Genomic DNA, 26,651 nt, shown 5'->3' with positions numbered 1-26,651 from the left:
GTCCCCCCACCTCTCCAGCCCCACGGTGTCCCCGCACCCCCACCCCTCGTGTCCCCCATCGCCACGTACAATGTCCCAGCGTCTCCGTGCCCCGCCCCCAACCTCCCAGCGTCCCCCCTTGTCCCCGTGCCGCCCCAGTGTCCCCCCACGTCCCTGTGTCCCCGCAGGAGGCACGGGCGCGCCAGGAGCAGGTCTCGGCGCAGCTGCTGAGCGAGACGGCGATGGCACAGGCCCAGCGCGACTTCCAGGTGCAGCAGGCGCTGTGCGACGCCGCCGTCAGCGCCCGCAAGGCCCAGGCCGACCTGGCCTACCAGCTGCAGGTGCGACAGACACCTGGGTGTCCCCCCACCTCCTGACTGCCTGGGTCCACCCCTCCCCCTCCCCGCCCGCCTGGGGGCCATCGCAGGGCTGAGGGGGTGCCGCGGGCGCAGGTGGCGAGGACGAAGCAGCAGATCGAGGAGCAGCGGGCGCAGGTGCAGGTGGTGGAGCGAGCGCAGCAGGTGCAGCTGCAGGAGCATGAGATCGGCCGCCGTGAGCGCGAGCTGGAGGCCACTGTCCGTAAACCCGCCGAGGCTGAGCGTTACCGCCTGGAGCGCCTGGCCGAGGCCCAGCGGTGAGCCCTGCCCCCACACTGGCAAGTCGTGTGTCGTCCGTCCCCCCGTGTCCGTCCCCCCCCCAGCTTCTGCCCCCCACCACCCTGGGCAAAGCCATGGCCCCTTTAAGGGAAGCATTGCCCCTTTAAAGGGGAGCCCCACCCTTTTCCACTAAGCCACACCCCCACCTTGATGGGTCGCACCACTTTGGTGGGTACCACTCCCTTGGGTGTAGCCGTTGCCCCTTTAAAGGGGAGCCCCGCCCCTTTCTACCAAACCACGCCCCCACCTTGGTGGGTCCCACCCCCTTGGGTGGAGCCGTTTTCCCTTTAAGGGAGGCATTGCCCCTTTAAAGAAGCCCCGCCCCATATTGTGGGCCCCACCACTCTGCCTTGAGGTGATGCTCTTTTAAAGGGAGCCCCGCCCCTCCCAGTAAGCCACGCCCCCCACGACCCTGAAGCGACCCGTTTAAAGCAGCCCTGCCCCTTCGCAGGCCCCACCCCCCCCCCCCCCCAGGCACGAGCCTGGTGTGGCTGTGTCCCTTTTAAGGCCCTTTTACCATGAGGCCCCGCCCCCCGGGAAAGCCCCGCCCCCTCCCACCAAGCCCCGCCCCCTCTCAAGCCACGCCCCTCTACAGCTTGCAGGTGATGATGCAGGCGGAGGCGGAGGCCGAAGCCATGAGGGTGAGTCCGAAGGGGGGGGGGGGGGGGTGTGTCACGCCCCCGCTGGGGTGGGGCAGGGGGCGGAGCCACAGGCAGGGGGCGGAGCCGCAAGGCATGGCCCCTTCCCCGCCCCGCAGGTGACGGGGGCAGCGCGAGCGGCAGCGGTGGCGGCGCGGGCGCGGGCGGAGGCGGCGCAGACGGCGGCCAAGGCGGAGGCGTTCCGGCAGTACCAGGACGCCGCCGTCGTCGACATGGTGCTGCAGCGCCTGCCCCAGGTGGGGAGGGGCTCGGGGGGGGGGGGGATTTGGGGTCCTTCCGTGGGGGTGGGGGCAGTTTGGGGGGTCTGGGGGGGGGTTGGGGTCCCTCCGTGGGGGTGGGGTCTCCATGGGGGGGTGGGGCAGTTGGGGGGGGTTGGGGGGTGGGGTCTCCATGGGGGGGTGGGGCGGGTTGGGGGGTGGGGTCTCCATGGGGGGGTGGGGCAGTTTGGGGGGGGGGGTCTCCATGGGGGGGTGGGGCAGATGGGCGGGGGGGGTTGGGGGGGGGTCTCCATGGGGGGGGTGGGGCAGTTGGGGGGGGGTTCTCCATGGGGGGGTGGGGCAGATGGGCGGGGGGGTTGGGGGGGGGTCTCCATGGGGGGGGTGGGGCAGTTGGGCGGGGGGGTTGGGGGGGGGGTCTCCATGGGGGGGGTGGGGCAGATGGGCGGGGGGGTTGGGGGGGGGGTCTCCATGGGGGGGTGGGGCAGTTGGGCGGGGGGGTTGGGGGGGGGTCTCCATGGGGGGGTGGGGCAGATGGGCGGGGGGTTGGGGGGGTCTCCAGGGGGGGTGGGGCAGATGGTCGGGGGGGTGGGGGGGGTTGGGGGGGGGGTGGGGTGTGTGTCTCCATGGGGGGGTGGGGCAGATGGGCGGGGGGGGGGGTGTCTCCATGGGGGGGTGGGGCAGTTGGGGGGGGGCAGGGTGTTTTTGGGGTCGCAGGAGGAGTTTGGGGTAAAAGGTGGCGATTTTGGGACAGCTGAGCAGGGAGGGTTTGGGGGTGCAAGGGGCGGGTTTTGGGGTGGAAAAAGGGGATTTGGGGGGTGGTGAGGGAGTGGTTTTTGGGGTGAAAGATGGTGATTTTGGAACAGGCGATATTTGGGGGCGCCACAGGGCAGGGTTTGGGGGGAGATCCGGGGATTTTGGGGGGACTGAGGGAGTATTTTGGGGCAAAATACGGTGATTTTGGAACAGGTGATATTTGGGGGTGCCAGAGGCAGGTTTTGGGGGTAGATCCGGGGATTTTGGGGGGCCTGAGGGAATATTTTGGGGGAAAACTTGGTGATTTTGGAACAGGTGGGAGTTGGGGGTGCTGCAGGTGGATTTTGGGGGGCTGAGGGAATATTTCGGGGCAAAACATGCTGATTTTGGAACAAGTGAGATTTGGGGGTGCTGTGGGCAGGTTTTGGGGGAATTTTGGGGCAAAATATGGTGATTTTGGAACAGGCGGGAGTTGGGGGTGCTGCAGGTGGAGTTTGGGGGGCTGAGGGAATATTTCGGGGCAAAATACGGTGATTTTGGAACAGGTGGGATCTGGGGGTGCCAGAGGCAGGTTTTAGGGGGAGATCTGGGGATTTTGGGGGGACTGAGGGAATATTTTGAGGCGAAACATGTTGATTTTGGAACAAGTGAGATTTGGGGGTGCTGTGGGCAGGTTTTGGGGGAATTTTGGGGCAAAATATGGTGATTTTAGAACAGGCGGGAGTTGGTGGTGCTGCAGGTGGATTTTGGGGGTAGATGCGGGGATTTTGGGGGTGCCAGGGGCAGATTTTGGGGTGACGGCGGCCGTTTCGGGGGGCAGGTGGCAGAGGCGGTGGCGCAGCCGCTGCTGGAGACGCGGCGAGTGACGCTGGTGGCCGGTGGCTCCGGGGACATCGGGGTGTCGCGGCTCCCGGGGGAGATCCTGGACGTTGTCACCCGCCTGCCCGCCGCCGTCGAGGCCCTGACGGGCGTCAGCGTCACCCAGGTCAGGGGACAGGGGTGTCACCTGGGTGGGGGAGGGGACACACCTGGGGTCCCCTGAGGTGGGGGGGGACACACACGGCGGGGACCACCCCTCAGTGTGTCCCCCCCCCCTGCTCTGTCCCCACAGGCCACCCAGAAGAAGTCGGAGTGCCAGGCCTGAGCCGCTGCCACCGTGTCCCCAAAGTGCCACTCCCCGTTCTGGTGTCACCCTGCCTGCGAGGTGCCACCACCTCCCTGTGACACTGTGCCCCGGTGTCACCCTGCCTGCGAGGTGCCACCACCCCCGGAGCTCATGTCCCCGAAGTGCCACCACCCCCCCAGTGACACTATCCCCCAGGTGCCACCACTCCCTGAGCTCGTGTCCCCATGGTGACATTGTGCCCCACTGTCACCCCGCCTGCGAGGTGCCACCACCCCACTGTGATGCTGTCCCCAAAGTGCCACCCCCCCCCAGTGACACTCCCTCCCAGTGTCACCCTGCCTGCGAGGTGCCACCACCCCCCAGGTGCCACCCTGTGCCTGAAGTGCCACCCTCCCACCCGCTGGCCTGTCCCCAGGGCGGGGGCCATGTCCCCTTGTCCCCAAGTGATTAAAGCTGCTGCGCCTGCACCCCCCAGAGCTGGGTCCTTCTCAGGGTGGGGGGAGGGGGCGTCTGGGGACCCCAGAGGGGACAAGGGAGGGGACACGGGGACAAGTGGAGGACCCGGAGGGGGGGTGGGGTGTTACCAGAGGTGACACTGATGTGGCTGACGCTGGGGGGGGGGGGGGAGGGGACCCCTAAGGCTGTGGGGACCTGGAAGGAACAGGGGATGCCCCCAGGGATTGGGGGGGGAGGGGACACGGGCCCCCGCAGTGACAGGAAGGGGACAAGTGACAGCGAAGGACACGGTGGTGGCTTTAACATCCCGGGTTTATTCCTCGCCCGGGGGCGGCTTTTCAATATGAAAAAAAAAAAAAAAAAAAAAAGTTTAAAAAGGGGAAAAGAAATGACCCAAAAATGAACCAAACCAGGATGGATCGAGGAGGGGGGGGGGAGGGGACACAAGAGGGGACAGGAGAGCCCCCAGCTGGGGACACGGGGACATCGGGCCACCCGCCAGCCCCCCCGCAGCTGGAGCGGTGGGTTTGGGTGAAAACGGGGTGAAATTGGTGCCAGGGGGCTGCAATAATTTAACGGTGACGTCACCCCCCGGTGGGGGAGGGGGGGGGTGACACAGGGGAGGGGACGGTGGCTTTGCGGTGACAGGGACCTTCTGGGGGCGGAGGGGGGATGGGCTGGGGGGGTGCCGGAGGAGGAGGCCCCAGTGATGAAGGACAGGAGGTCGATGATGATGATGGAGGCCGAGGGCTCGATGGTGACGGTGACAGTGACAAAGGCCGCGCTGAAGAACTGGGACTCTCCGGGGCCAGTGGTGAAGGACTCGTGATGACGGTGAAGGCCGAGGGCTCTTCAGAGGAGGAGGAGGATGAAGATGAAGGCCAAGGACACTCCAGATGATGACGACGAAGGCCAAGGATGCTCTGGATGACGATGATGAAGGCCGAGGGCTTTGGGGACAACCACGCTGGCGGCCAAGAGCTTCCTGATGGCAATGATGAAGGCCAAGGGCTCTCCGAGGATGATGATGGTGGCCAGGAGCTCTCCAAGGACCATAAGGAAGGCCAAGTAGTTTTGGTGACGATGGTGAAGGCCAAGGGCTCTCAGAGGACGATGGTGAAGGCCAGGAGCTTTGTGGTGACAATGGTGAAGGCTGAGGGTGCTCTGAGGATGGTGGCCGAGGGGTCTCCAAGGATGATGATGATGAAGGCCGAGGGGTCTCCAAGGATGACGATGAAGGCCAAGAGCTCTCCGAGGATGACGAGGAAGACCAAGGACTCTCCGAGGACGACAATGAAGACCAGGGGCTCTCCGAGGACAACGATGAAGACCAGGGGCTCTCCAAGGACAATGATGAAGACCAGGGGCTCTCCAAGGACAATGATGAAGACCAGGGGCTCTCCAAGGACGATGATGAAGACCAGGGGCTCTCCAAGGACGATGATGAAGACCAGGGGCTCTCCAAGGACGATGATGAAGACCAGGGGCTCTCAGAGGACGACGATGAAGGCTGAGGATGCTGATGCCGAAGGACAAGGATGACGACGCTGAAGGCCGAGGGCTCTCCGAGGACAACGGTGGGAGGACGAGGGCTCTCCGAAGACGACGACGACGACGGCCGAGTGCTCTCCGAGGATGACGCTGAAGGACGAGGGCCCTCAGGCCTCTTCTTCGGCCTCTTCCCCGAAGTCCTCCTCCTCCTCGGCGGTGGCGTCCTGGTACTGCTGGTACTCGGAGACGAGGTCGTTCATGTTGCTCTCGGCCTCGGTGAACTCCATCTCGTCCATCCCCTCCCCCGTGTACCAGTGGAGGAAGGCCTTGCGGCGGAACATGGCGGTGAACTGCTCCGAGATGCGCTTGAAGAGCTCCTGGATGGCGGTGCTGTTGCCGATGAAGGTGACGGCCATCTTCAGGCCGCGCGGCGGGATGTCGCAGACGGCCGTCTTGACGTTGTTGGGGATCCACTCGACGAAGTAGGAGCTGTTCTTGTTCTGCACGTTCAACATCTGCTCGTCCACCTCCTTCATGGACATGCGGCCGCGGAAGACGGCGGCCACCGTCAGGTAGCGGCCGTGGCGGGGGTCGCAGGCGGCCATCATGTTTTTGGCGTCGAAAACTTGCTGGGTGAGCTCGGGGACGGTGAGGGCGCGGTACTGCTGGCTGCCGCGGGACGTCAAGGGAGCGAAACCCGGCATGAAGAAGTGGAGGCGGGGGAAGGGCACCATGTTGACGGCCAATTTCCGTAGGTCGGCGTTGAGCTGGCCGGGGAAACGCAAGCAGGTGGTGACGCCGCTCATGGTGGCGGAGACGAGGTGGTTGAGGTCGCCGTAGGTGGGGGTGGTCAACTTGAGGGTGCGGAAGCAGATGTCGTAGAGGGCTTCGTTGTCGATGCAGTAGGTCTCGTCCGTGTTCTCCACCAGCTGGTGGACGGACAAGGTGGCGTTGTAGGGTTCCACCACCGTGTCCGACACCTTGGGGGAGGGGACGACGCTGAAGGTGTTCATGATGCGGTCGGGATATTCCTCGCGGATTTTGGAGATGAGGAGGGTGCCCATGCCAGAGCCGGTGCCACCACCCAACGAGTGGGTCAGCTGGAAGCCCTGCAGGCAGTCGCAGCTCTCCGCCTCCTTCCGCACCACGTCCAGGACCGAGTCCACCAGCTCCGCCCCCTCCGTGTAGTGACCTTTGGCCCAGTTGTTGCCCGCGCCGCTCTGGCCTGGGACGGGGACACGGGGCGGGGGGGTGGACATCAGGGAGGAGCACCCATGGGGTCTTCCAGGTCAACTGGGAGAACCTCCGGCCCAGCCACGGGGAGCTTCAAAGTGACCTGGGGCACCTCGCGGACTGTGGTGTCACCCGTGGGGGCCTCTCACCACCTCCTTGGGGACATCCATCCAACCCAACCCTTGGGGACATCCACCAGTGGCCTTGAGGACATCCACCCAACCCTTGGGGACATCCACCAGTGGCCTTGGGGACATCCACCCAACCCTTGGGGACATCCACCCAACCCTTGGGGACATCCACCAGTGGCCTTGGGGACATCCACCCAACCCTTGGGGACATCCACCCAACCCTTGGGGACCCCAAGCTCCTTGGGGACATCCACCAGTGGCTTTGGAGACATCTAGCAAACCCAACCCTTGGGGACAACCACCAGTGGCCTTGAGGACATCCATCCGACCCTTGAGGACCCCAAGCTCCTCGGGGACATCTACCAGTGGCTTTGAGGACATCTAGCAAACCCTTGGGGACATCCAGCCAACCCTTGGGGACCCTGAGCTCCTTGGGGACATCCAGCCCACGCATGGGGACTTGACACTCCTTGGGGACATCCACCGGTGGCTTTGGGGACAACTGGCAAACCCTTGGGCACACTGATGGCCCTGGGGACCTCCATCACACCCTCAAGCACCTGAGGCACCTCCACCACCCTTGTTGGGTTGACCCTTGGGGACCCCCAACCCACTCTTGAGGATGGTGGGGGCCACCACTCTCCTTGGGGACACAAAGGACCTTGTAGACCTTCTTGGGGACCTCAAGCCCACCCTTGGGCACCCGAAGCTCCTTGGGGACCTCCACCGTTCTCCTAAGGCCACCCATGGGTACGCTGAGGTCCTCACCCCCCCAGTTTGGGGACCCCTCAGCCCCTTTGGGGACCCCAATAACCCCCCTAAGAACCAAAGGGTGGCAGTTCTGGGGACACAGGGCAGAGACCGTGGCCACCAAGAAGGGGACAACTGGGACCTGCCACCCCACCCCATGGTGATGGTCACCAAGGAGCCACCACCAAGACCTCTGTAGCCACCAAACGAAGGGAAGTGCCACCCTGAGCACCTCAGGGTGACCGAGGAGGACACAGGGGACACCAAGGGACATTGGGGGACCTCAAGGGACACCGGGGGACACGGGGACTCACCGAAAACAAAGTTGTCTGGCCGGAAGATCTGCCCAAAAGGTCCTGAGCGCACCGAGTCCATGGTGCCCGGCTCCAGATCCACCAGGATGGCCCTTGGCACGTACTTACCCCCTGGGGACATCACAGTGTCACCAAGGGGGGGGGGGGGAGGGGGACACACACACGATGGTGACAACACCCCATCGCCCACCCCTCACCCCCAGAAACCACCCCTAAAAACCTGAGGCGGCGGAGGGGGATGGGTGAGCTGAGCGTGGTGGGTCTCAACAGGGGGGGTGGAGGGGGGGGATGGGGACGGGGGGGGTGACACGAGGGAGGTGACACTGTACCGGTGGCCTCGTTGTAGTAGACGCTGATGCGGTCCAGCTGGAGGTCGCTGTCGCCATGGTAAGTGCCGGTGGGGTCGATGCCGTGTTCGTCGCTGATCACCTCCCAGAACTGGGGGGAAGACGGGGGGGGGGGGGTCAGGGAGGCCCTGGACACCCCCCTCCCCCATGCCCACCTGGGCCTCCCCCCTACGGGGGGCTGCAGCCTCCCTTGGGGGGTCGGCAGTGGCTGGGAGGGGGGGGGGACCCTCCTGTGGGGGGGGGGAGGGGGCTGGACCCTCACTGGGAGGGGTGGGCAGTGGGGGGGAGGGGGCCAGACCCTCACTGGGAGGGGTGGACAGTGGGTGGGAGGGGGCCGGACCCTCCTGGAGGGGGTGGGAGGGGGCCGGGGGGAGGCTGGACCCTTCCTGTGTGGGGTGGGCAGTGGGTGGGAGGGGGCTGGACCCTCCTGGGGGGGGTGGGCAGTGGGTGGGAGGGGGTCAGACCCTGCTGGCGGGGGGGGTGGGGAGAGGGGGCCGGGAGGGAGGGGGGGGGTGGGGAGGGGAGGGTTGGACCCTCACTGAGAAGGGTGGGCAGTGGGTGGGAGGAGGCTGGAACACCCTGAGGGGGTGTGGGTGGGTGCTGGGGATCTGGATCCTCACTGGGAAGGGTGGGCAGTTGGTGGGAGGGGGTTAGACCCTCCTGGGGGGTGTGTGGGAGGGGGCTGGGAAGGGTCCAGGACCCTCCTGGGGGAGGGGACAGGGGGGCCTGGACCCTCCCTGTGAGGGGTGGGCAGTGGGTGGGAGGGGGCTGGACCCTCCTGTAGGGGGGTGGGAGGGGGCCGGGGGGGCTGGATGCTCCCTGGGGGGGGCAGGGGCTACGCAGAGGGTGGAGCTTGGTCAGGGTGTCCCTCCAATTAGGTGGAACCTGTAGGAGGAGGGGAAACCTCATTGGAAGAAGAAATCCAGGGGGCGGAACCTTGAAAGAACGTGGACTGTCATTGGAAGAAACAGCCCAAGGGGGAGGGGCCTCACTGGAAGAGTGACACCTTGAGGAAACCCAGCCTTGGGGGCGGAGCGAAGTGGAGAAGGACCAATCCGGGGGTGGGATGTGGCCAAAGAGGGCGGGGCCAGCCTCAGGAAGGTGGGACCCAGTCCTAAGGAGGCGTGGCCTCACTCACCGCAGGGGCGTGGCCACGGGGCCACGCCTCACCCGCACAGAACAGGCGGGCGGGAACCGGAAACAGCGTTTGAATTGCGGAGGCACTTCCAAAAAACGTTAATTTCCAAAACCCCCTAAATTTGCCTTTTTTTTCCTCTTTCTCCACCCCCCCCCCAAATTCATTCATAAAAAAAACAATTTCAAAAAATTCAATTTTTCTCCTTAAAATCTACCCACTGTGGGGGTGGGGCAGCCGGGAACAAAGGGTGGGGGATGGGCAGGCACCCTAGGGACCCCAGCATCCCCAAGGTCATGGGGAGGGGGGGGCAGGGCCACGCCCTGCGGGTGAAAACGGGCCAAAAACCCGCAGTTTTGGACTACTGGCTGAAAAACGTCGATTGGGTTAAAAAATCGTCATTCCGGAACCTGAAAATCCGCATCTAGGGGTGTTCAAATGCTGCAGGTTTTAGTGAGCTAAAATTACGAATTTTGGTCAAAAATAACCGTTCAGGGCAGAAAAGACAGCATTTTGTGATTAAAAATTTTAAATTTGTCATCAAAAAGTGCACGTTGAGGGGAAAATAACGAATTCTGCGGCTGGAAAGTTTGGTTTGGGGGCTAAGAAATGCTTCTTGCAAAAAAAAACGTTTTAATTTAGAGCTAAAAAAAAAATAAATTAATTCTGGAGTGTGGAAAGCCTATTTTAGAGCTAAAAATTGCTATTTTGAGGTTGAAAATCCCATTCCGGGGCAGAAAAAATACGTTTGGAGATTAAAAAAAGCTTCATTTTAGGCATTTCTGAGAACAAAGATCCTATTCCGGCGCTGAAAACCTCCATTTTGGGGGGCTAAAAAGCCGGTTTGGAGACAAAAATCCTCTTCTGGGGCCGAAAACGTCCGTTTTAGCACAAAAAATTGTCGTTTAAGAAGGGGACGCTTGATTTTGGTTTTAAAAAAATCCTCTTGGGGGCTGAGAAAAATGTGAAGGAGCGGAAACCTTATTGTGAAGGAAAAAAAAAACCACATTCCGGCATGGAAAAGACCCTATTTTAAGGCCTAAATCAGCTATTTTGGGTACAAAAGCAGCATTTTTTATTTAAAAAAAAAAACCCGAACTCTTTGGGGATTTAAAAAAATCTCTAATTTCGAGCAGAATTCCTTAATCTAGGGGAGAAAAAACCGCATTTGGGAGTACAAAGATGCTATTCTTTAACCGAGGACCTCCATTTTGGGGCTGGATACCTCCATTTTGGGGGCTGAAATCCCCCATTTTAGCTGCGAAAAATGCCCCTTTGGACTGGAGGGGGAAAAAAAAAAAAAAAAAAAAAAAAAGGCACCAAAACCCTCTTTTTTCGGGGTTGAAAAACTCCTTCGATCCTTAAAAATGAATTTTCAGGCACAATTAAACCTCTTCGGGGACCGAAAAAACGGGATTTCGTAGAACAAAGATCTGACTGAGACTCACAACCTCCATTTTGGGGCTGGGAAAAGCTTGTGGGGGGCAGAAAACCTTCCTCTAGCGCTGCAAAAAAAGTATTTTTCTGACAAAACCCCCGCATTTTGGGGCTTAAAACCTTTATCTGTGGGCTATCCTCTCTTTTGCAGGGGCAGAAATGCCCATTTTAGGGCTAAAAAATACCGTTTAAGGGGAAAAAAAGCTTATTTCTAGTACGAATAATTACCGTGTAGTGGCCGGAAAGACCGATTTTGAGGCCAAAACCCTCCATTTATGGGCTGGAAAATCTCTTATTTTGCATCCCCAGCCTTTCTTTTAGGGCTGGAAAAGAAATATTTTTCTCCTGGGACAAAAGAATCCCGTTTTGGAGGCGAAAATTCCCTTTTTGGAGTTAAAAGAGCCTCTTTAGAGGCGGCACGCCCCTACTCCGGGGCTGAAAACCCGCATTTCGGGGCTAAAAACCCGCATTTCGGGCTTTTTTTGGGGGGCAGGAACCCCTTGTTTCGGGTCAGAGATCGCTGTGGGCGGCACGCCCTGATTTGGGGGCAGAAAACTTAATTTTGAGGCACCAAAATTCTCGTTTTAGAGCGGGCTGCGCCTATTTTGTGGCCAAAATCCCTCATCAGAGGGGGGCGAACCCCTTTTTTGGGCGGGCAGAGACCCGCCATTCTGGGGCTGAACAGGCTGCAAGGGGCAGGATGCCGCGTTTTTGAGGCGAAAATCTAATTTTCTGAGGTAAAAATGGCGCAATTTCGGCTCTGAAGCCATCCCTTGGGGCAGGCATGTGTGAAAACGCCAGTTTTGAGGCGAAAACCCTGATTTTTTTAGTTTTTTAGCTGCCGTTTCATGGCTCAAAATTCCCCGATCAGGAAAAAAACTGTGACTTTAGGTCTAATATCGTGAAGGGGGCGTTTAAGGGCAGGAAAATTAGCTTTTTTCTGGTAATAAGTGCAGTTTTAGGGCTAGAAAGACGCATTCCGGGGAAGCTGCCCTGAGGCGCGGCGGGAAACCGCCATTTTGGGGCCGCGTGAGAAGAAGAGGGGGATGGGCGGGGCGCCCCCATTTTGAGGCTAGAAACCTCCATTTTGGGGCCGAGCCACTTCGTTTTCACCCCGCACCCCCCTATTTCAAGGCCGCGCTTTTCATTTCAGACCCCGGCCGGGCGGGAAAAATTAGATTTTAGGCTGAAATCGCCCCGATTCGGGTCCGCCTTTGTCTGCGCGGGAGGGGGGGGGGGGGGGGGGGAGGAGCTTCTTAAAAGGGGCTGCGCCGCGGTGGGTGGGAAGAATGGAAAGGGGGGGGGGGGGGAAGGGCACCCATCACTATGGCCCGACGCCGCCCGCCCGCTGTTCACCTTAGCCCCGATCTGGTTGCCGCACTGGCCCGCCTGGATGTGGACGATCTCCCTCATGGTGGCAGCGTGGGTCGGGCTGGGCGCGGTAACGGTGCCGGAGCGGTGGGCCCCACCCGGTCCTTGCTGGGTGATTCGGTGGCGCGGCCCCTTTAAGGCGCGAGCCCTACCACGAGCTCGGCAGCGGCGACAATGGCGGCTCCCGCGGCCCCGCGGCGCCTCATATAGACAAAGCGGCGGCGGCCGGCCCCGCGCTCCCATTGGACGGCACCGCCCGCTGGCCGCGCTCCCATTGGACGGCGCGGGCAGGAGGCCACGCCCACTCTGGCCGCTCGCACCGCCCCTTCGACTGTGGCCGCTCTATCAGCTTTCTATGGCTCCGGGGCGGACGCTCTGCGCGCCACTCTCTATGGTAGCACCGCCCACCGCCGCGCCGCCGTGCTCGGAGGACCGTCCCTGCCCCTTCTCGATGCTCCGCGCTGGACTGACGCGGCCGATAGCCAATAAGAAGGCCGATGGGCGGTGACGCCGGGCGGCGGCGGCCAATGGGGTTGAGGGCGGGGCCTGGAGGCGATGGCGCGGGAGAGGTGAGCGCGGGGGCCTTCTGAGGCCGTTACGGGGTCCCTGAGGCATTTTGGGGGGTCCCGAGGTAATTTGGGGGTGTCCCGGGACAGTCTGGGGATCCCTGAGGTATTTTGGGGGGTCCCTGAAGCACTTGGAGGGGTCGAGGGGCAGTTGGGGGCCTTGGGGGGCAGCTCGGGAGGGTCGCTGGGGCAACTGGGGGATCGAAGCGCAGTTGGAAGGGGTGTGGGGCGGTTTTGGGGGGTCCCTGGGGCGGTTGGGAGGAGTACGGGGCGGTTTTGGGGGGTCCCTGGGGCGGTTGGGAGGGGTACGGGGCAGTTTTGGGGGGTCCCTGGGGCGGTTGGGAGGGGTACGGGGCGGTTTTGGGGGGTCCCTGGGGCGGTTGGGAGGGGTGTGGGGCGGTTTTGGGGGGTCCCTGGGGCGGTTGGGAGGGGTGTGGGGCGGTTGGGAGGGGTCCCTGGGGCGGTTGGGAGGGGTACGGGGCGGTTTTGGGGGTCCCTGGGGCGGTGGGAGGGGTAGGGGGGGTTTTTGGGGGGTCCCTGGGGCGGTTGGGAGGGGTACGGGGCGGTTTTGGGGGGTCCCTGGGGCGGTTGGGAGGGGTGTGGGGCGGTTTTGGGGGGTCCCTGGGGCGGTTGGGAGGGGTGTGGGGCGGTTTTGGGGGGTCCCTGGGGCGGTTGGGAGGGGTGTGGGGCGGTTTTGGGGGGTCCCTGGGGCGGTTGGGAGGGGTGTGGGGCGGTTTTGGGGGGTCCCTGGGGCGGTTGGGAGGGGTGTGGGGCGGTTTTGGGGGGTCCCTGGGGCGGTTGGAGGGGTAGGGGCAGTTTTGGGGGTCCTGGGGCGGTTGGGAGGGTACGGGGCGGTTTTGGGGGGTCCCTGGGGCGGTTGGGAGGGGGGTGGGGCGGTTTTGGGGGGTCATGGGCGGTTGGGAGGGGTTACGGGTGGGGGCGGTTTTGGGGGGTCTGGGGCGGTTGGGAGGGGTGTGGGGGCGGTTTTGGGGGGTCCTGGGGCGGTTGGGAGGGGTACGGGGCGGTTTTGGGGGGTCCCTGGGGCAGTTGGGAGGAGTACGGGGCGGTTTTTGGGGGGTCCCTGGGGCGGTTGGGAGGGGTACGGGGCGGTTTTGGGGGGTCCTGGGGCGGTGGGAGGGGTGTGGGGCGTTTTGGGGGTCCCTGGGGCGGTTGGGAGGGGTGTGGGGCGGTTTTTGGGGGGGCCCGGGGGGGGGTTGGGAGGGGTACGGGGCAGTTTTGGGGGGTCCCTGGGGCGGTTGGGAGGGGCGTGGGGCGGTTTTGGGGGGTCCCTGGGGCGGTTGGGAGGGGCGTGGGGCGGTTTTGGGGGGTCCCTGGGGCGGTTGGGAGGGGTGTGGGGCGGTTTTGGGGGGTCCCTGGGGCGGTTGGGAGGGGTGTGGGGCAGTTTAGGGGGTGTTTGAGGCATTTGAAGGGGGTTTGGGGGGTTCCTGAGGCACTTGGAGGGGTGTGGGGCAGTTGGGGGGGGGCTCCTGTGGCACTTGGGGGCCTTGTGGGGCAGTTTTGGGGGGTCCCTGGGTCAGTTGGGAGGGGTTTAGGGAAGTTGGGGGGGGGGGCCTGGGGCAGTTTGGGGGTTCCCTGGGACAGGCAGGGGGGTCAAGGGGCAGTTGGCAGGGCTGTGGGGCAGTTTGGGGGGGGTCCCTGGGGCAGATAGGGGGATCCCGGGGCAGGATACAGGGCGGGGGCTGGCGATTTGGGGGGGCAGTTAGAAGCTGGGGGGGGCAGTAGGAGAGTGGGGGAGGTGGTTGGGGGGGTTCTTTAGACCTGGGGGGGGCAGTTGGGGGGGGCAGCGGTGACTTGAGGGGGGGCAGTTATAGCTGACGGGGGACACTTGGAGGGGGGGGGCAACGGTTTCCGTGGGGCAGTTGTTCCCCCCCCTCCTCAGACCATGCACCGGAAGGAGCACCGAGGCCTCAGCACCGGGGGGAGCACAGGTAGGTGTCCCCCAGCCCCCCAATATCCGGGTCCGAACTGGGGGTCCGCTGGGACCGTCCCCCGGAGTTCCCGTAGGTCCTACAATAACACCCTGTGCCCCACCCCCACCCCAGGTGCTGCCTCGCCCCAGGTCACGCCGGAGAGGTAAGTGAACCCCAGATGTTGTTCCCTTTTGGGGGTTCGGGATCATTTTGGGGTGCCTGAACCTCCAGCACCCGCCTCCGCAGCTGCCCGGCAGAGCCAGATGTGCGCCCAGATGTTCAGAGACCCCGCAAGCGCTGCCGTACCCCTGCGGGGGGTCACCTCCCAGATGGGGCTGCCCCCTGCTCGGATCCGGCCGTCGGAGGACCCAAAAAACATTGTTTGGGCCTCCGAACCGCTCTGGATCCAGATGTGGAGAAGAAAACAGCTGTTCTAAAAGGGGAGCCCCCAAATGACCTGCCGGACCCCCAGAAGGGGGGCGATCCAGATGCGAAACATCTGGAAGGCCCCGACCCCGCTCTTGAAAGCGATAGGGCTGTCAAGGCAACCCCCAAAACTGCTCTTTTTCACCCAAACCGCCGCTGGGCCACCCTGGAAGCGTGCAGCCGGCCAGATGTGGAGGAGAGGGGCCCGAATCCAGATGTTGGAGGTCCCCAAAAAGGGTGCTGGGTGCTTGGGGACAGCGATACAGATGTGGAGCTGGAAAACTCAACCTCAGCTGTTGAAGGGCCCAGAAACGGGCACCGGGCGCTCGTGTCGGAAAGCGATCCAGATGTGGAGGGGGGTGGAGCCGATCCAGATGTTGGATGCCCCCCAAGCCATCGCACGGGGCGACAGGTACCGGCACCCCAAAATATCGAAGGGGTGAGCCCCGGTGCAGATGTTGAAGGTTCACAAAAGGGGCTTCAGGTGATCGTGTCGGACAGCGATACAGATGTGGAGTTGAACGGCGCCGAGCCAGATGTTGGGCACCCTAAACCCCATCGGCCGACCCAAAATGAGGCGACCCCCCCGCTTCCTGAGGCGAAGGCGCCAAATGCAGCTGTTGGAGGTTCGCAGGCGGGTGGCTGGGTGCTCGTGGTGGACAGCGATACAGATGTGGAGGAGGAGCTTTCCAATCCAGATGTTGGGTGCCTGGAAGGCCCCGGAGCAGCCCCCCGCGAGCCAGATGTGAAGGCGGGGACCGCAAGCCGCTGCGCCGGTGAGGCCCGAGGGGCTCTGCTGTTGGAGAGCGATACAGATGTGGAGGAGGAGCTTTCCAATCCAGATGTTGGGTGCCTGGAAGGCCCCGGAGCAGCCCCCCGCGAGCCAGATGTGAAGGAGCCAGATGTGAAGGCGGGGACCGCAAGCCGCCGCGCCGGTGAGGCCCGAGGGGCTCTGCTGTTGGAGAGCGATACAGATGTGGAGGAGGAGCTTTCTGATCCAGATGTGGGGGCTCCGCCCCCCCCGTCGAGCGGCCGCCAAGCCACATCTGGAGGCCGAGAGCCCGGGCCCACCCCCCCGAGGACCCCGCGATAAACGCCAGGCGCTCGTGACGGAGAGCGACACCGATGTGGAGGAGGGGGAGGGGCATCCAGATGTTGGCTGTGGGAAACGCCGCAGGGTTGCCCGCAGCACGCCAAGGGGGGGGGGTGGGGACGACAAATCCAGATGTTGCAGCGGCCGCCCGGGAACGACGTCGGAACCCGGAGGTGGTCAGCGACACCGACGTGGAAGACGACGAGCTCAGCCAGCACGTTCCTCACCCCAAAACCCCCCCAAACTTCTGGAAAGATCCAGCTGTGGTGATGGAGACCCCGAATCCAGATGTTGGCGGCCGCCGCCACGGTTCTGCAGCCTCCGGCGGGGACAGCGATACAGATGTGGAGGAGGGGAACATCAGCCTCGCCGAGGCGGAGCAGGTGGCCCCCACTCCAGATGTTGGGGGGCTCCGGAGCCGTATCGGGTTCCAGAAGCCCCCCCCTCCAGATGTTGGGGGCCTGCTGAGAGGCAGCGATACAGATGTGGAGGAGACGGGCCCCTTCCCCCTCCAATCGTCCTCACCTTTGTCCCCGCGTCCGGGGGGCGACGGCGACGCGGCTGGCGGACCCGGGGACACGGAGAGCGTCACCGAGGGTAAGCGGGGTGACCCTGGGGGGTGGGGGGTGGGGTGGGGGGGTGTCCCCTCCTCCCCCAGATGTTGGGGTGCACCTCCCCCAACACCTGGGACCCTTCTGAAGGTTCTCCCTCCCCCCACGCAGAAGACCCCAACCTCTTCCTCGAGGCCACCCAGATGTTCCTGCCACCAGCGGATGAGGGTAGGGGGTCTGGGTGCTTGGGTGCCCCCCCCCCCCCCTCCAGATACTGCACCCCCTCCCCCCCCAGCAGATGCTGGGAGCCCCCCCCGGACACTGGGACACCCCCCCCAAACCAGGGCCCCACCCCAGACACAAGGACCACCCCCCCAGGCCCTGGGACCCCCCCCCCCAGGCGTCAGGGTCCTCACCCCAAGACGTCGGGGTCCCGCCCCCCAGATGCTGGGCCCCCCTGGACACTTGGACTCCCCCCCCCCCACCCCAGACGCCAGGGACCCCCCCCCGCGACACTGGGACCCCCCACCCGACACTGGGACCCCCCACCCGACACCAGGGACACCCCCCCGCGACACTGGGACACCCCCCCGTGACACTGGGACCCCCCCCAGACACCAGGGGCCCACTGACACTAGGACCCCCCCCCCCAGACACTGAGACAACCCCCCCCCCAGACACTGGGACCCCCCCCCCAGACACTGAGACCCCCCCCAGACACCAGGGACCCACCCCTGACACTGGGACCCCCCCCCAATGCTGGGTGTGTCCCCCCCCAGACCCTGGGACCCCCCCCCTGCAGGCGTCAGGGTCCTCACCCCAAAACGTCGAGGTCCGCCCACCCCCGGACACTGGGACCCCCCCCAGACCCTGGCCCCCCCCCCCCCCCCCCAGACCCTGGGGCCCCCCCCCCAGACCCCACCCCCCCCCAGACACTGAGACCCCCCCCAGACACTGGGACCCCCCACACACACCGGGGACCCCCCCCCAGACCCTGAGCCCCCCCCCCCCAGTGGCTCTCCCACAGCTGCCCCCCCCAGCTGGGACCCCGAGGAGCCCACCCAGCTCTTCTGCCCCCACCAGGAGGAAGAAGAGGAGGAAGAGCAGCCCCCCCCCCGCCCCTCCCCCACCCCGCCCACCCCCTCCCCCAGCCCCCAGCCCCCCCCCGGCGGAACCGGTGCCCCCCCCCAAGGAGGTGAGTGCGAGGGGACCCGGGTGCCCCCCACGGGGGTCCCAGGCACCCAGGGCCTGACCCCTCCCCCCCCCCCCCCAAAGAATCCCCCACAGGTGGGGGAGAGGCCCCGCCGCAGCCAGCGCCTGGTCAAGACCCAAGGGGGTGTGGCCAAAGGGGGTGGAGCCGCCGGAAGGGGAGGAGCCAATCAGGTAAAAGGAGGAGCACCCCTTGGCTCCGCCCCCTTACGGTGCAGCCCCCGCCTCCGGGCCCGCCCCCTCCCACCGGAACCACCGGTCACAAAGGAGCAAGTGCAAGTGAAGCCACGCCCCCCCTCAAAGCCACGCCCCCAGCACACAGGTCACGCCCCTTCACGGAGGAAAGGACAGGTAGGTGGGGCTTGGGGTGGGAAAGCCCCGCCCCTCCGGCTGCTGATTGGTGGGGGCAGGATAAGGGCGGGGCTTAAGGGGGAAGGGGCTATTGGGAGGGGCGTGGCCTCATGCCGTGGCTCCACCCCCCCCAGGAGGAAGAGGAGAAGCCACCAGAGGTCGAGGGGCCCCAGCTCCGCCCCCGGGGGGGCTCTGGCTCCGCCCCCCTCAAGGTACGGGGGCGGGGAGGAGGGGCAGCACCCATGGGTGTCTCCCGGTGTCACCTCTGGGTGTCGCAGCGACCCCACGTGGTCCCCTTGGGGTGGCCCCAAGGTGTCCCCACACCTCCAATTGCTCTTCACGGAGGTGGTGGCCACCCCAAGGATGTCCCCAAGGTGGCCCCATGGTGTCACCACATCTCCAGGGACTCTCCATGGGGGTGGTGGCCACCCCAAGGATGCCCCCAAGATGTCCCCACATCGCCAGGGGCTCTTCACAGGGTTGGTGGCCTCCCAAGCATGTCCCCATGGTGTCACCACATCTTCAGAGGTTCTTCATGGGGTTGGTGGCCACCCCAAGGATGTCCCCAAGGTGGCCCCATGGTATCACCACATCTCCAGAGGTTCTTCACGGGGGTGGTGGCCACCCCAAGGTTGTCCCCAAGGTGGCCCCATGGTGTCACCACATCTCCAGGGACTCTCCATGAGGGTGGTGGCTACCCCAAGGATGTCCCCAAGGTGTCCCCATGGTGTTCTCATGTTCTCAGGTGCTCTTCACAGGGGTGGTGGCCTCCCCGGGGATGGAGGTGGCCCTGAGGACACTGCGGGGGTCCATGGGCACCTCCATCTTCGACTGCACCCACCTGGTGACCGACCGCATCCGACGCACCGTCAAGTTCCTCTGCGCGGTGGCCCGCGGCATCCCCATCGTCACTCCTGAGTGGCTCGAGAAGGTGACAAGGGGACAGGGCTGGGGGGGTTCCTTGGGGACAGGATTCATCGCTGGGGACCGGGTGGTCCTTGGGGACATGGGACATGGTGGACCCTGGGGACATGGTGGTCCTTGGGGACATGGGACATGGTGGACCCTGGGGACATGGTGGTCCTTGGGGACATGGGACATGGTGGTTCCTTGGGGACATGGTGGTCCTTGGGGACATGGGAGGGTGGTCCTTGGGGACATGGTGGTTCCTTGGGGACATGGTGGTCCTTGGGGACATGGTGGTCTTTGGGGCATGGGAGGGTGGTTTCTTGGGGACATGGTGGTTCCTTGGGGACATGGGACATGGTGGTTCCTTGAGGACATGGTGGTCCTTGGGGACATGGGAAGGTGGTCTTTGGGTACATGGTGGTCCTTGGGGACATGGGAGGGTGGTCCTTGGGGACATGGGACATGGTGGTCCTTCGAGACATGGTGGTCCTGGGGGACATGGGACATGGTGGTTCCTTGGGGACATGGTGGTTCCTTGGGGACATGGTGGTCCTTGGGGACATGGGACATGGTGGTTCCTTGAGGACATGGTGGTCCCTGGGGACATGGGAGGGTGGTCCTTGGGGACATGGTGGTCCTTGGGGACATGGGACATGGTGGTTCCTTGGGGACATGGTGGTTCCTTGGGGACATGGTGGTTCCTTGGGGACATGGTGGTCCTTGGGGACATGGGACATGGTGGGTCCTTGGGGACATGGTGGTCTTTGGGGACATGGTGGTCTTTGGGGACATGGGAGGGTGGTCCTTGGGGACATGGGACATGGTGGTCTTTGGGGACATGGTGGTTCCTTGGGGACATGGTGGTCTTTGGGGACATGGGAGGGTGGTCCTTGGGGACATGGGACATGGTGGTTCCTTGGGGACATGGTGGTCTTTGGGGACATGGTGGTCCCTGGGGACATGGGAGGGTGGTTCCTTGGGGACATGGGACATGGTGGTCCTTGGGGACAAAGAAGGGGGACCTTGGGGACAGGGGGGGACCTTGGGGACAGGGGGGGACCTTGGGGACAGGGGAGGGGGGTGGTTTGGGGCTGGGGGGATTTGGGGGGTCCCTGGGGTGGGGGGTGCCACCACGTGTCCCCCGTGTCCCCAGAGCGCCCGCAGCGGCCGCGTCCTGGCGCCGGGTCCCTTCCTGGTGCGTGACAAGCAGCAGGAGCGTCACTTCGGCTTCAGCCTGGCCCAGGCGCTGGCCCGCGCCCGCTGCCACCCCCTGCTCCAGGTGACTGTCCCCAGCTGTCCCCACCCCCCCCGCGAGGGACCCCGACCTCCTCCACGGGTGGTCCCATCCCCCTGAGCCCGCTGGGGACTCCATGCCAGGTGGCCAGGAGGCATCACCTGACATCACTCCGTGGGATGTGGAGGCCCCGTGGTGGTGGTGGCCCCGTGGTGGTGGTGGTGGCCCCGTGGTGGTGGTGGCCCCGTGGTGGTGGTGGTGGCCCCGTGGTGGTGGTGGCCCCGTGGTGGTGGTGGATGCCCTGTGGTGGTGGATGCCCTGTGGTGGTGGATGCCCTGTGGTGGTGGAGGCTCCATAGTGGTGGCCCTGTGATGGAGACCCTGTGGTGGCCCCGTGGTGGTGGTGGCCCCGTGGTGGTGGTGGCCCCGTGGTGGTGGTGGCCCCGTGGTGGTGGCCTCGTGGTGGTGGTGGTGGCTTCGTGGTGGTGGTGGCCCCGTGGTGGTGGTGGTGGCTCCGTGGTGGTGGTGGTGGCCCCGTGGTGGTGGTGGCCCCGTGGTGGTGGTGGTGGCCCCGTGGTAGTGGTGGCTCCGTGGTGGTGGTGGCCCCGTGGTGGTGGTGGTGGCCCCGTGGTGGTGGTGGTGGCCCCGTGGTGGTGGTGGTGGCCCCGTGGTGGTGGTGGCCCCGTGGTGGTGGTGGCCCCATGGTGGTGGTGGCCCCGTGGTGGTGGCCTCGTGGTGGTGGTGGTGGCTCCGTGGTGGTGGTGGCCCCGTGGTGGTGGTGGTGGCTCCGTGGTGGTGGTGGTGGCCCCGTGGTGGTGGTGGCCCCGTGGTGGTGGTGGTGGCCCCGTGGTAGTGGTGGCTCCGTGGTGGTGGTGGCCCCGTGGTGGTGGTGGTGGCCCCGTGGTGGTGGTGGTGGCCCCGTGGTGGTGGTGGTGGCCCCGTGGTGGTGGAGGCCCCATGGTGGTGGCTCCATAGTGGTGGCCCTGTGATGGAGACCCTGTGGTGGCCCCATGGTGGTGGTGGTGGCCCCGTGGTGGTGGCTCCATAGTGGTGGCCCCGTGATGGAGACCCTGTGGTGGCCCCATGGTGGTGGTGGTGGTGGCCCCGTGGTGGTGGTGGATGCCCTGTGGTGGTGGAGGCTCCATAGTGGTGGCCCTGTGATGGAGACCCTGTGGTGGCCCCGTGGTGGTGGTGGCCCCGTGGTGGTGGAGGCCCCATGGTGGTGGCTCCATAGTGGTGGCCCTGTGATGGAGACCCTGTGGTGGCCCCATGGTGGTGGTGGTGGCCCCGTGGTGGTGGTGGCCCCATGGTGGTGGCTCCATAGTGGTGGCCCCGTGATGGAGACCCTGTGGTGGCCCCATGGTGGTGGTGGTGGTGGCCCCGTGGTGGTGGTGGCTCCATGGTGGTGGCCCCGTGGTGGTGGTGGATGCCCTGTGGTGGTGGAGGCCCCATGGTGGTGGCTCCATAGTGGTGGCCCTGTGATGGAGACCCTGTGGTGGCCCCATGGTGGTGGTGGTGGCCCCGTGGTGGTGGTGGCCCCATGGTGGTGGCTCCATAGTGGTGGCCCCGTGATGGAGACCCTGTGGTGGCCCCATGGTGGTGGCCCCGTGGTGGTGGTGGATGCCCTGTGGTGGTGGAGGCCCCATGGTGGTGGCTCCATAGTGGTGGCCCTGTGATGGAGACCCTGTGGTGGCCCCATGGTGGTGGTGGCCCCATGGTGGTGGCCTCGTGGTGGTGGTGGTGGCCCTGTGGTGGTGGTGGCTCCGTGGTGGTGGCCTCATGGTGGTGGTGGTGGCCTCGTGGTGGTGGCCCCATGGTGGTGGCCTCGTGGTGGTGGTGGTGGCTCCGTGGTGGTGGTGGCCCCGTGGTGGTGGCAGCTCCATGGTGGTGGCCCCATGGTGGTGGCTCCATAGTGGTGGCCCCGTGATGGTGACCCCGTGGTGACCCCGTGGTGGTGGTGGCCCCGTGGTGGTGGCGGCTCCATGGTGGTGGCCCCGTGGAGGTGGCCCCGTGGTGGTGGCTCCGTAGTGGTGGCCCCATGATGGAGACCCTGTGGTGACCCCGTGGTAGTGGCGGCTCCGTGGTGGTGGCCTCGTGGTGGTGGCCCTGTGGTGGTGGCAGCTCCATGGTGGTGGCCCCGTGGTGGTGGCTCCATAGTGGTGGCCCCATGATGGAGACCCTATGGTGACCCCGTGGTGGTGGTGACCCCGTGGTGGTGGTGACCCTGTGGTGGTGGTGGCCCTGTGGTGGCAGCTCCATGGTGGTGGCCCCGTGGTGGTGGCTCCATAGTGGTGGCCCCGTGGAGGTGGTGGCCCCGTGGAGGTGGCCCTGTGACTCCATGTCCTTGTCCCCCACGTGGTCTTGGTCCCATCGAGGAGGTTGGGGGTGACCAGAGGGGTGTCCCCTCCTTTGCCGGTGGCCCTGAGGTGGCCTGTCCCCAAAAGCGTCCCTGGTCCCCCAAGTTGTCACCCCTGTGGCCTGAGGGACAGCCCCGCGGGGTTTCCCTTGGTGTCTTCACCTTGTCCCCAAGGCGTTCCCGGTGTCCCCAAAGTGTCCTTGTCCCCCAGGGGACGTGCCAGGGGCTCGGGCGTGGGCTGACGGGGATGTCCCCTCCGTGTCCCCAGGGCTACGAGGTCCATGTCACCCCCAACGTGCGCCCCGAGCCCGAGCACATGAGGGACATTGTCACCTGCAGCGGTGGCACCTTCCTGCCCACCATGCCACGCACCTACAAGGTGAGGGGACAGCGGGGACAGCGGGGGAGGGGGCGGGCAGGGGGGCGCAGGGCCACCCGGAGGGGGGGACACGGGGGTGCCACAGCCACCGGGGAGGGGACATGGGGACATCAGGGGACACTGGGGTGCCAGAGCCACCGGGGAGGGGACATCAGGGGACACGGGGGTGCCAGAGCCACTGGGGAGGGGACGTGGGGACATCAGGGGACACGGGGGTGCCAGAGCCACCAGGGAGGGGACATGGGGACATCAGGGGACACTGGGGTGCCACAGCCACCAGGGAGGGGACATGGGGACATCAGGGGACACGGGGGTGCCAGAGCCACTGCGGAGGGGACATGGGGACATCAGGGGACATGGGGGGCCAGAGCCACCAGGGAGGGGACATCAGGGGACACGGGGGTGCCAGAGCCACCGGGGAGGGGACATGGGGACATCAGGGGACATTGAGCTCCCAGAGCCACCAGGGAGGGGACATCAGGGGACACGGGGGTGCCAGAGCCACTGGGGAGGGGACATGGGGACATCCGGGGACACGGGGGTGCCAGAGCCACCAGGGAGGGGACATGGGGACATCAGGGGACCTGGGGTGCCAGAGCCACCAGGGAGGGGACATCAGGGGACACGGGGGTGGCCAGAGCCACCAGGGTGGGGACACAGGGGGACACTGAGGTCCCAGAGCCACTGGGGAGGGGACATGGGGACATCAGGGGACACTGGGGTGCCACAGCCACTGGGGAGGGGACATGGGGACATCAGGGGACACTGGGGTGCCACAGCCACCAGGGAGGGGACATGGGGACATCAGGGGACACGGGGGTGCCAGAGCCACTGCGGAGGGGACGTGGGGACATCAGGGGACATGGGGGGCCAGAGCCACCAGGAGGGGACATCAGGGGACACGGGGGTGCCAGAGCCACCGGGGAGGGGACATGGGGACATCAGGGGACATTGAGCTCCCAGAGCCACCAGGGAGGGGACATCAGGGGACACGGGGGTGCCAGAGCCACCGGGGAGGGGACATGGGGACATCAGGGGACACTGGGGTGCCACAGCCACCGGGGAGGGGACATGGGGACATCAGGGGACATGGGGGGCCAGAGCCACCAGGGAGGGGACATCAGGGGACACTGGGGTGCCAGAGCCACCAGGGTGGGGACATGGGGGGACACTGATGTCCCAGAGCCACCGGGGAGGGGACATGGGGACGTCAGGGGACACTGGGGTGCCAGAGCCACTGGGGAGGGGATGTGGGGACATCAGGGGACATGGGGGGCCAGAGCCACCGGGGAGGGGACATCAGGGGACATCAGGGGACACTGGGGTGCCAGAGCCACTGGGGAGGGGATGTGGGGACATCAGGGGACACGGGGGGCCAGAGCCACCAGGGAGGGGACATCAGGGGACACTGGGGTGCCAGAGCCACCGGGGAGGGGACATGGGGACATCAGGGGACATGGGGGGCCAGAGCCACCAGGGAGGGGACATCAGGGGACATTTCGGTGTCAGAGCCACTGCGGAGGGGACCTGGGGACATCAGGGGACATGGGGGACCAGAGCCACCAGGGAGGGGACATCAGGGGACATGGGGGTGCCAGAGCCACTGGGGAGGGGACGTGGGGACATCAGGGGACACTGGGGTGCCAGAGCCACCAGGGAGGGGACATCAGGGGACACTGGGGTGCCAGAGCCACCAGGGTGGGGACATGGGGGGACACTGATGTCCCAGAGCCACTGGGGAGGGGACATGGGGACGTCAGGGGACACTGGGGTGCCAGAGCCACTGGGGAGGGGATGTGGGGACATCAGGGGACATGGGGGGCCAGAGCCACCGGGGAGGGGACATCAGGGGACACGGGGGTGCCAGAGCCACTGCGGAGGGGACATGGGGACATCAGGGGACACGGGGGGCCAGAGCCACCAGGGAGGGGACATCAGGGGACACGGGGATGCCAGAGCCACTGGGGAGGGGACGTGGGGACATCAGGGGACATTGAGCTCCCAGAGCCACCAGGGAGGGGACATCAGGGGACACTGGGGTGCCAGAGCCACCGGGGAGGGGACATCGGGACATCAGGGGACATGGGGGGCCAGAGCCACCAGGGAGGGGACATCAGGGGACACTGGGGTGCCAGAGCCACCGGGGAGGGGACATGGGGACATCAGGGGACATGGGGGGCCAGAGCCACCAGGGAGGGGACATCAGGGGACATTTCGGTGTCAGAGCCACTGGGGAGGGGACCTGGGGACATCAGGGGACACGGGGGTGCCAGAGCCACCGGGGAGGGGACCCCCAGTGTCCCCCCTCCCCCCCCCCCAGCCTGCGCAGTGGGGGCGGGGTGCTGGGGGGGGTCCTGGGGTTTCAGGGGTGCTCCTGGGGGGGGATCCCGGTGACCCCAGACCGAGGGGACCCCCAGTGACCCCCCCCCCCCCTCCCCTCCCCCCCCCCAGTGAACCCCCTCCCCCCCCCCCCCCAGCCTGCATGGCAGACACAGGGTGCCGGGGGGGGGGGGGGGTCACATTCGGTTTGGGGGGCTGGGGGGGGTCCTGGGGTTTTGGGGTGCTCCTGGGGGGGGATCCCGGTGACCCCAGACCGGGGGGACCCCCAGTGACCCCCCCTCCCTCCCCTCCCCCCCCCTCCGCACCCAGTGAGCCCCCTCCCCCCAGCCTGCACGGGGTGCTGGGGGGGGGGGGGGGTGGGTCACATTCGGTTTGGAGGGGCTGGGGGGGGGGCGGTCCTGGTGTTTCGGGGGGGATCCCGGTGACCCCAGACCGGGGGGACCCCCCCCCCCCCCCAGTGACACCCCCTCCCCTCCCCCCCTCCAGCCGCGGCGGTTGGTGATCTCGTGCGCGGCGGACGCGGGGTGCTGGGCGCCGGCGCTGAGCGCCCACCTGCCGCTGGCCTCGGCCGAGCTGCTGCTGACGGGGCTCCTGCGGCAGCAGCTGCAGCTCCAGCCCTTCCTGCTGCGCCCCCCCGCCCCCACCCCCCCCCGCGCCCCCCCCGCCCCCACCCCCCCCCCGGCACCCCCAGCCCCCGCCGGGGACCCGCGTGTCACCCCCGGGTCCGCCAGCACCCCCGGGCCCCCCCCGGGAGGGAGGGGGGGAGGGGGGGACGCGGCGGGGGGGGGGCGCGGCCGGGGGAAGCCCCGGGGGTCTCCCCGAAATCCTGCCAGGAGCCGGCGGCGGCCGGAGACCCCCCCCCAATAAAGGGTTTGGTGGCAAAAATTAATAAAAAGGTGGTTTGGGGGGGGGGGGGGGGGGGGGACACACGGCGGGGGGGGGGGTCACCTGCCCGGGGGGGGGGGGGGGACGACGGATGGACATTGGGGTGTCACCTCCCCCGTGGGGAGGGGGACATTGGGGGGGTCACCTCCCCCGTGGGGTGGGGGACCCCAGGTTTGCCCCCACGGGGGGGGACACGGGGGTGTCACCTCCCCCAGGGGGGACCCCGAATTCCGCCCCCCCCCCCCCCCATTGAGGGGACACGGGGGTGTCACCTCCCCCAGGGGGGACCCCGAATTCCCCCCTTTTGTGGGGACACGGGGACATGGAGGGACTAGGAGGGGACGTGGGGACACGCGGGGGGGTGAC

At 65.8% G+C, this 26,651-nt stretch overlaps 5 protein-coding genes across 13 annotated transcripts; 4 read left to right on the top strand and 1 right to left on the bottom strand.

Moving 5' to 3' along the window:
• Positions 1 to 5: 5 nt before the first annotated feature.
• On the top strand, positions 6 to 3,865 carry LOC119140588 (flotillin-1-like; the record flags this gene model as incomplete). The annotated part of the gene is made up of 6 exons (XM_037372090.1): positions 6 to 320; positions 432 to 613; positions 1,231 to 1,276; positions 1,393 to 1,530; positions 3,086 to 3,250; positions 3,377 to 3,865. Coding segments are annotated over 6 exons (879 nt in total), but the record flags the coding sequence as incomplete, so codon positions are not given.
• Positions 3,866 to 4,137: 272 nt separating this feature from the next.
• Positions 4,138 to 5,418, top strand: LOC119140574 (ribosome-binding protein 1-like). Of its 4 annotated transcripts, none has more exons than XM_037372058.1 (3): positions 4,138 to 4,625; positions 4,688 to 4,753; positions 4,816 to 5,418. In XM_037372058.1, exons 2-3 carry the CDS (start codon positions 4,716 to 4,718, stop codon positions 5,387 to 5,389), a joined length of 612 nt encoding a protein of 203 aa, XP_037227955.1. In that variant the 5' UTR covers positions 4,138 to 4,625; positions 4,688 to 4,715; the 3' UTR covers positions 5,390 to 5,418. The 4 variants fall into 4 exon arrangements, with proteins under 4 accessions (XP_037227955.1, XP_037227958.1, XP_037227957.1 ...); XM_037372061.1 differs by lacking the exon at positions 4,138 to 4,625 and having other exon boundaries at positions 4,816 to 4,880; positions 4,970 to 5,418; XM_037372060.1 differs by lacking the exon at positions 4,138 to 4,625 and having other exon boundaries at positions 4,816 to 4,880; positions 4,940 to 5,418.
• LOC119140573 (tubulin beta chain) lies at positions 4,708 to 12,246 on the bottom strand. Of its 3 annotated transcripts, none has more exons than XM_037372055.1 (5): positions 12,042 to 12,246; positions 8,096 to 8,204; positions 7,767 to 7,877; positions 5,489 to 6,563; positions 4,708 to 5,455 (listed from the first exon to the last, which is right to left on the bottom strand). In XM_037372055.1, exons 1-4 carry the CDS (start codon positions 12,096 to 12,098, stop codon positions 5,506 to 5,508), a joined length of 1,335 nt encoding a protein of 444 aa, XP_037227952.1. In that variant the 5' UTR covers positions 12,099 to 12,246; the 3' UTR covers positions 4,708 to 5,455; positions 5,489 to 5,505. The 3 variants fall into 3 exon arrangements, with proteins under 3 accessions (XP_037227952.1, XP_037227951.1, XP_037227950.1); XM_037372054.1 differs by having other exon boundaries at positions 4,708 to 5,459; positions 5,493 to 6,563; XM_037372053.1 differs by having other exon boundaries at positions 4,708 to 6,563.
• A 273-nt stretch (positions 12,247 to 12,519) lies between these two features.
• On the top strand, positions 12,520 to 16,101 carry LOC119140572 (transforming acidic coiled-coil-containing protein 2-like). Of its 4 annotated transcripts, none has more exons than XM_037372050.1 (5): positions 12,520 to 12,625; positions 14,523 to 14,571; positions 14,686 to 14,716; positions 14,800 to 15,391; positions 15,464 to 16,101. In XM_037372050.1, the coding sequence occupies exons 1-5, from the start codon at positions 12,554 to 12,556 to the stop codon at positions 16,070 to 16,072; spliced, it is 1,353 nt and encodes a 450-aa protein (XP_037227947.1). In that variant the 5' UTR covers positions 12,520 to 12,553; the 3' UTR covers positions 16,073 to 16,101. The 4 variants fall into 4 exon arrangements, with proteins under 4 accessions (XP_037227947.1, XP_037227949.1, XP_037227946.1 ...); XM_037372052.1 differs by having other exon boundaries at positions 12,539 to 12,625; positions 14,800 to 15,695; positions 15,840 to 16,101; XM_037372049.1 differs by having other exon boundaries at positions 12,539 to 12,625; positions 14,800 to 16,101.
• Positions 16,072 to 26,066, top strand: LOC119140571 (mediator of DNA damage checkpoint protein 1-like; the record flags this gene model as incomplete). The annotated part of the gene is made up of 9 exons (XM_037372048.1): positions 16,072 to 16,669; positions 16,795 to 16,851; positions 17,651 to 17,818; positions 17,899 to 18,183; positions 18,318 to 18,395; positions 18,942 to 19,114; positions 20,246 to 20,371; positions 22,950 to 23,060; positions 25,887 to 26,066. Coding segments are annotated over exons 1-9 (1,743 nt in total), but the record flags the coding sequence as incomplete, so codon positions are not given.
• Between the last annotated feature and the right edge of the window lie 585 nt (positions 26,067 to 26,651).

This window comes from Falco rusticolus, chromosome 22 (assembly GCF_015220075.1).
Source record: "Falco rusticolus isolate bFalRus1 chromosome 22, bFalRus1.pri, whole genome shotgun sequence".
Taxonomy (NCBI): domain Eukaryota; kingdom Metazoa; phylum Chordata; class Aves; order Falconiformes; family Falconidae; genus Falco; species Falco rusticolus.
This window is presented reverse-complemented; position numbering and strand designations above follow the sequence as displayed.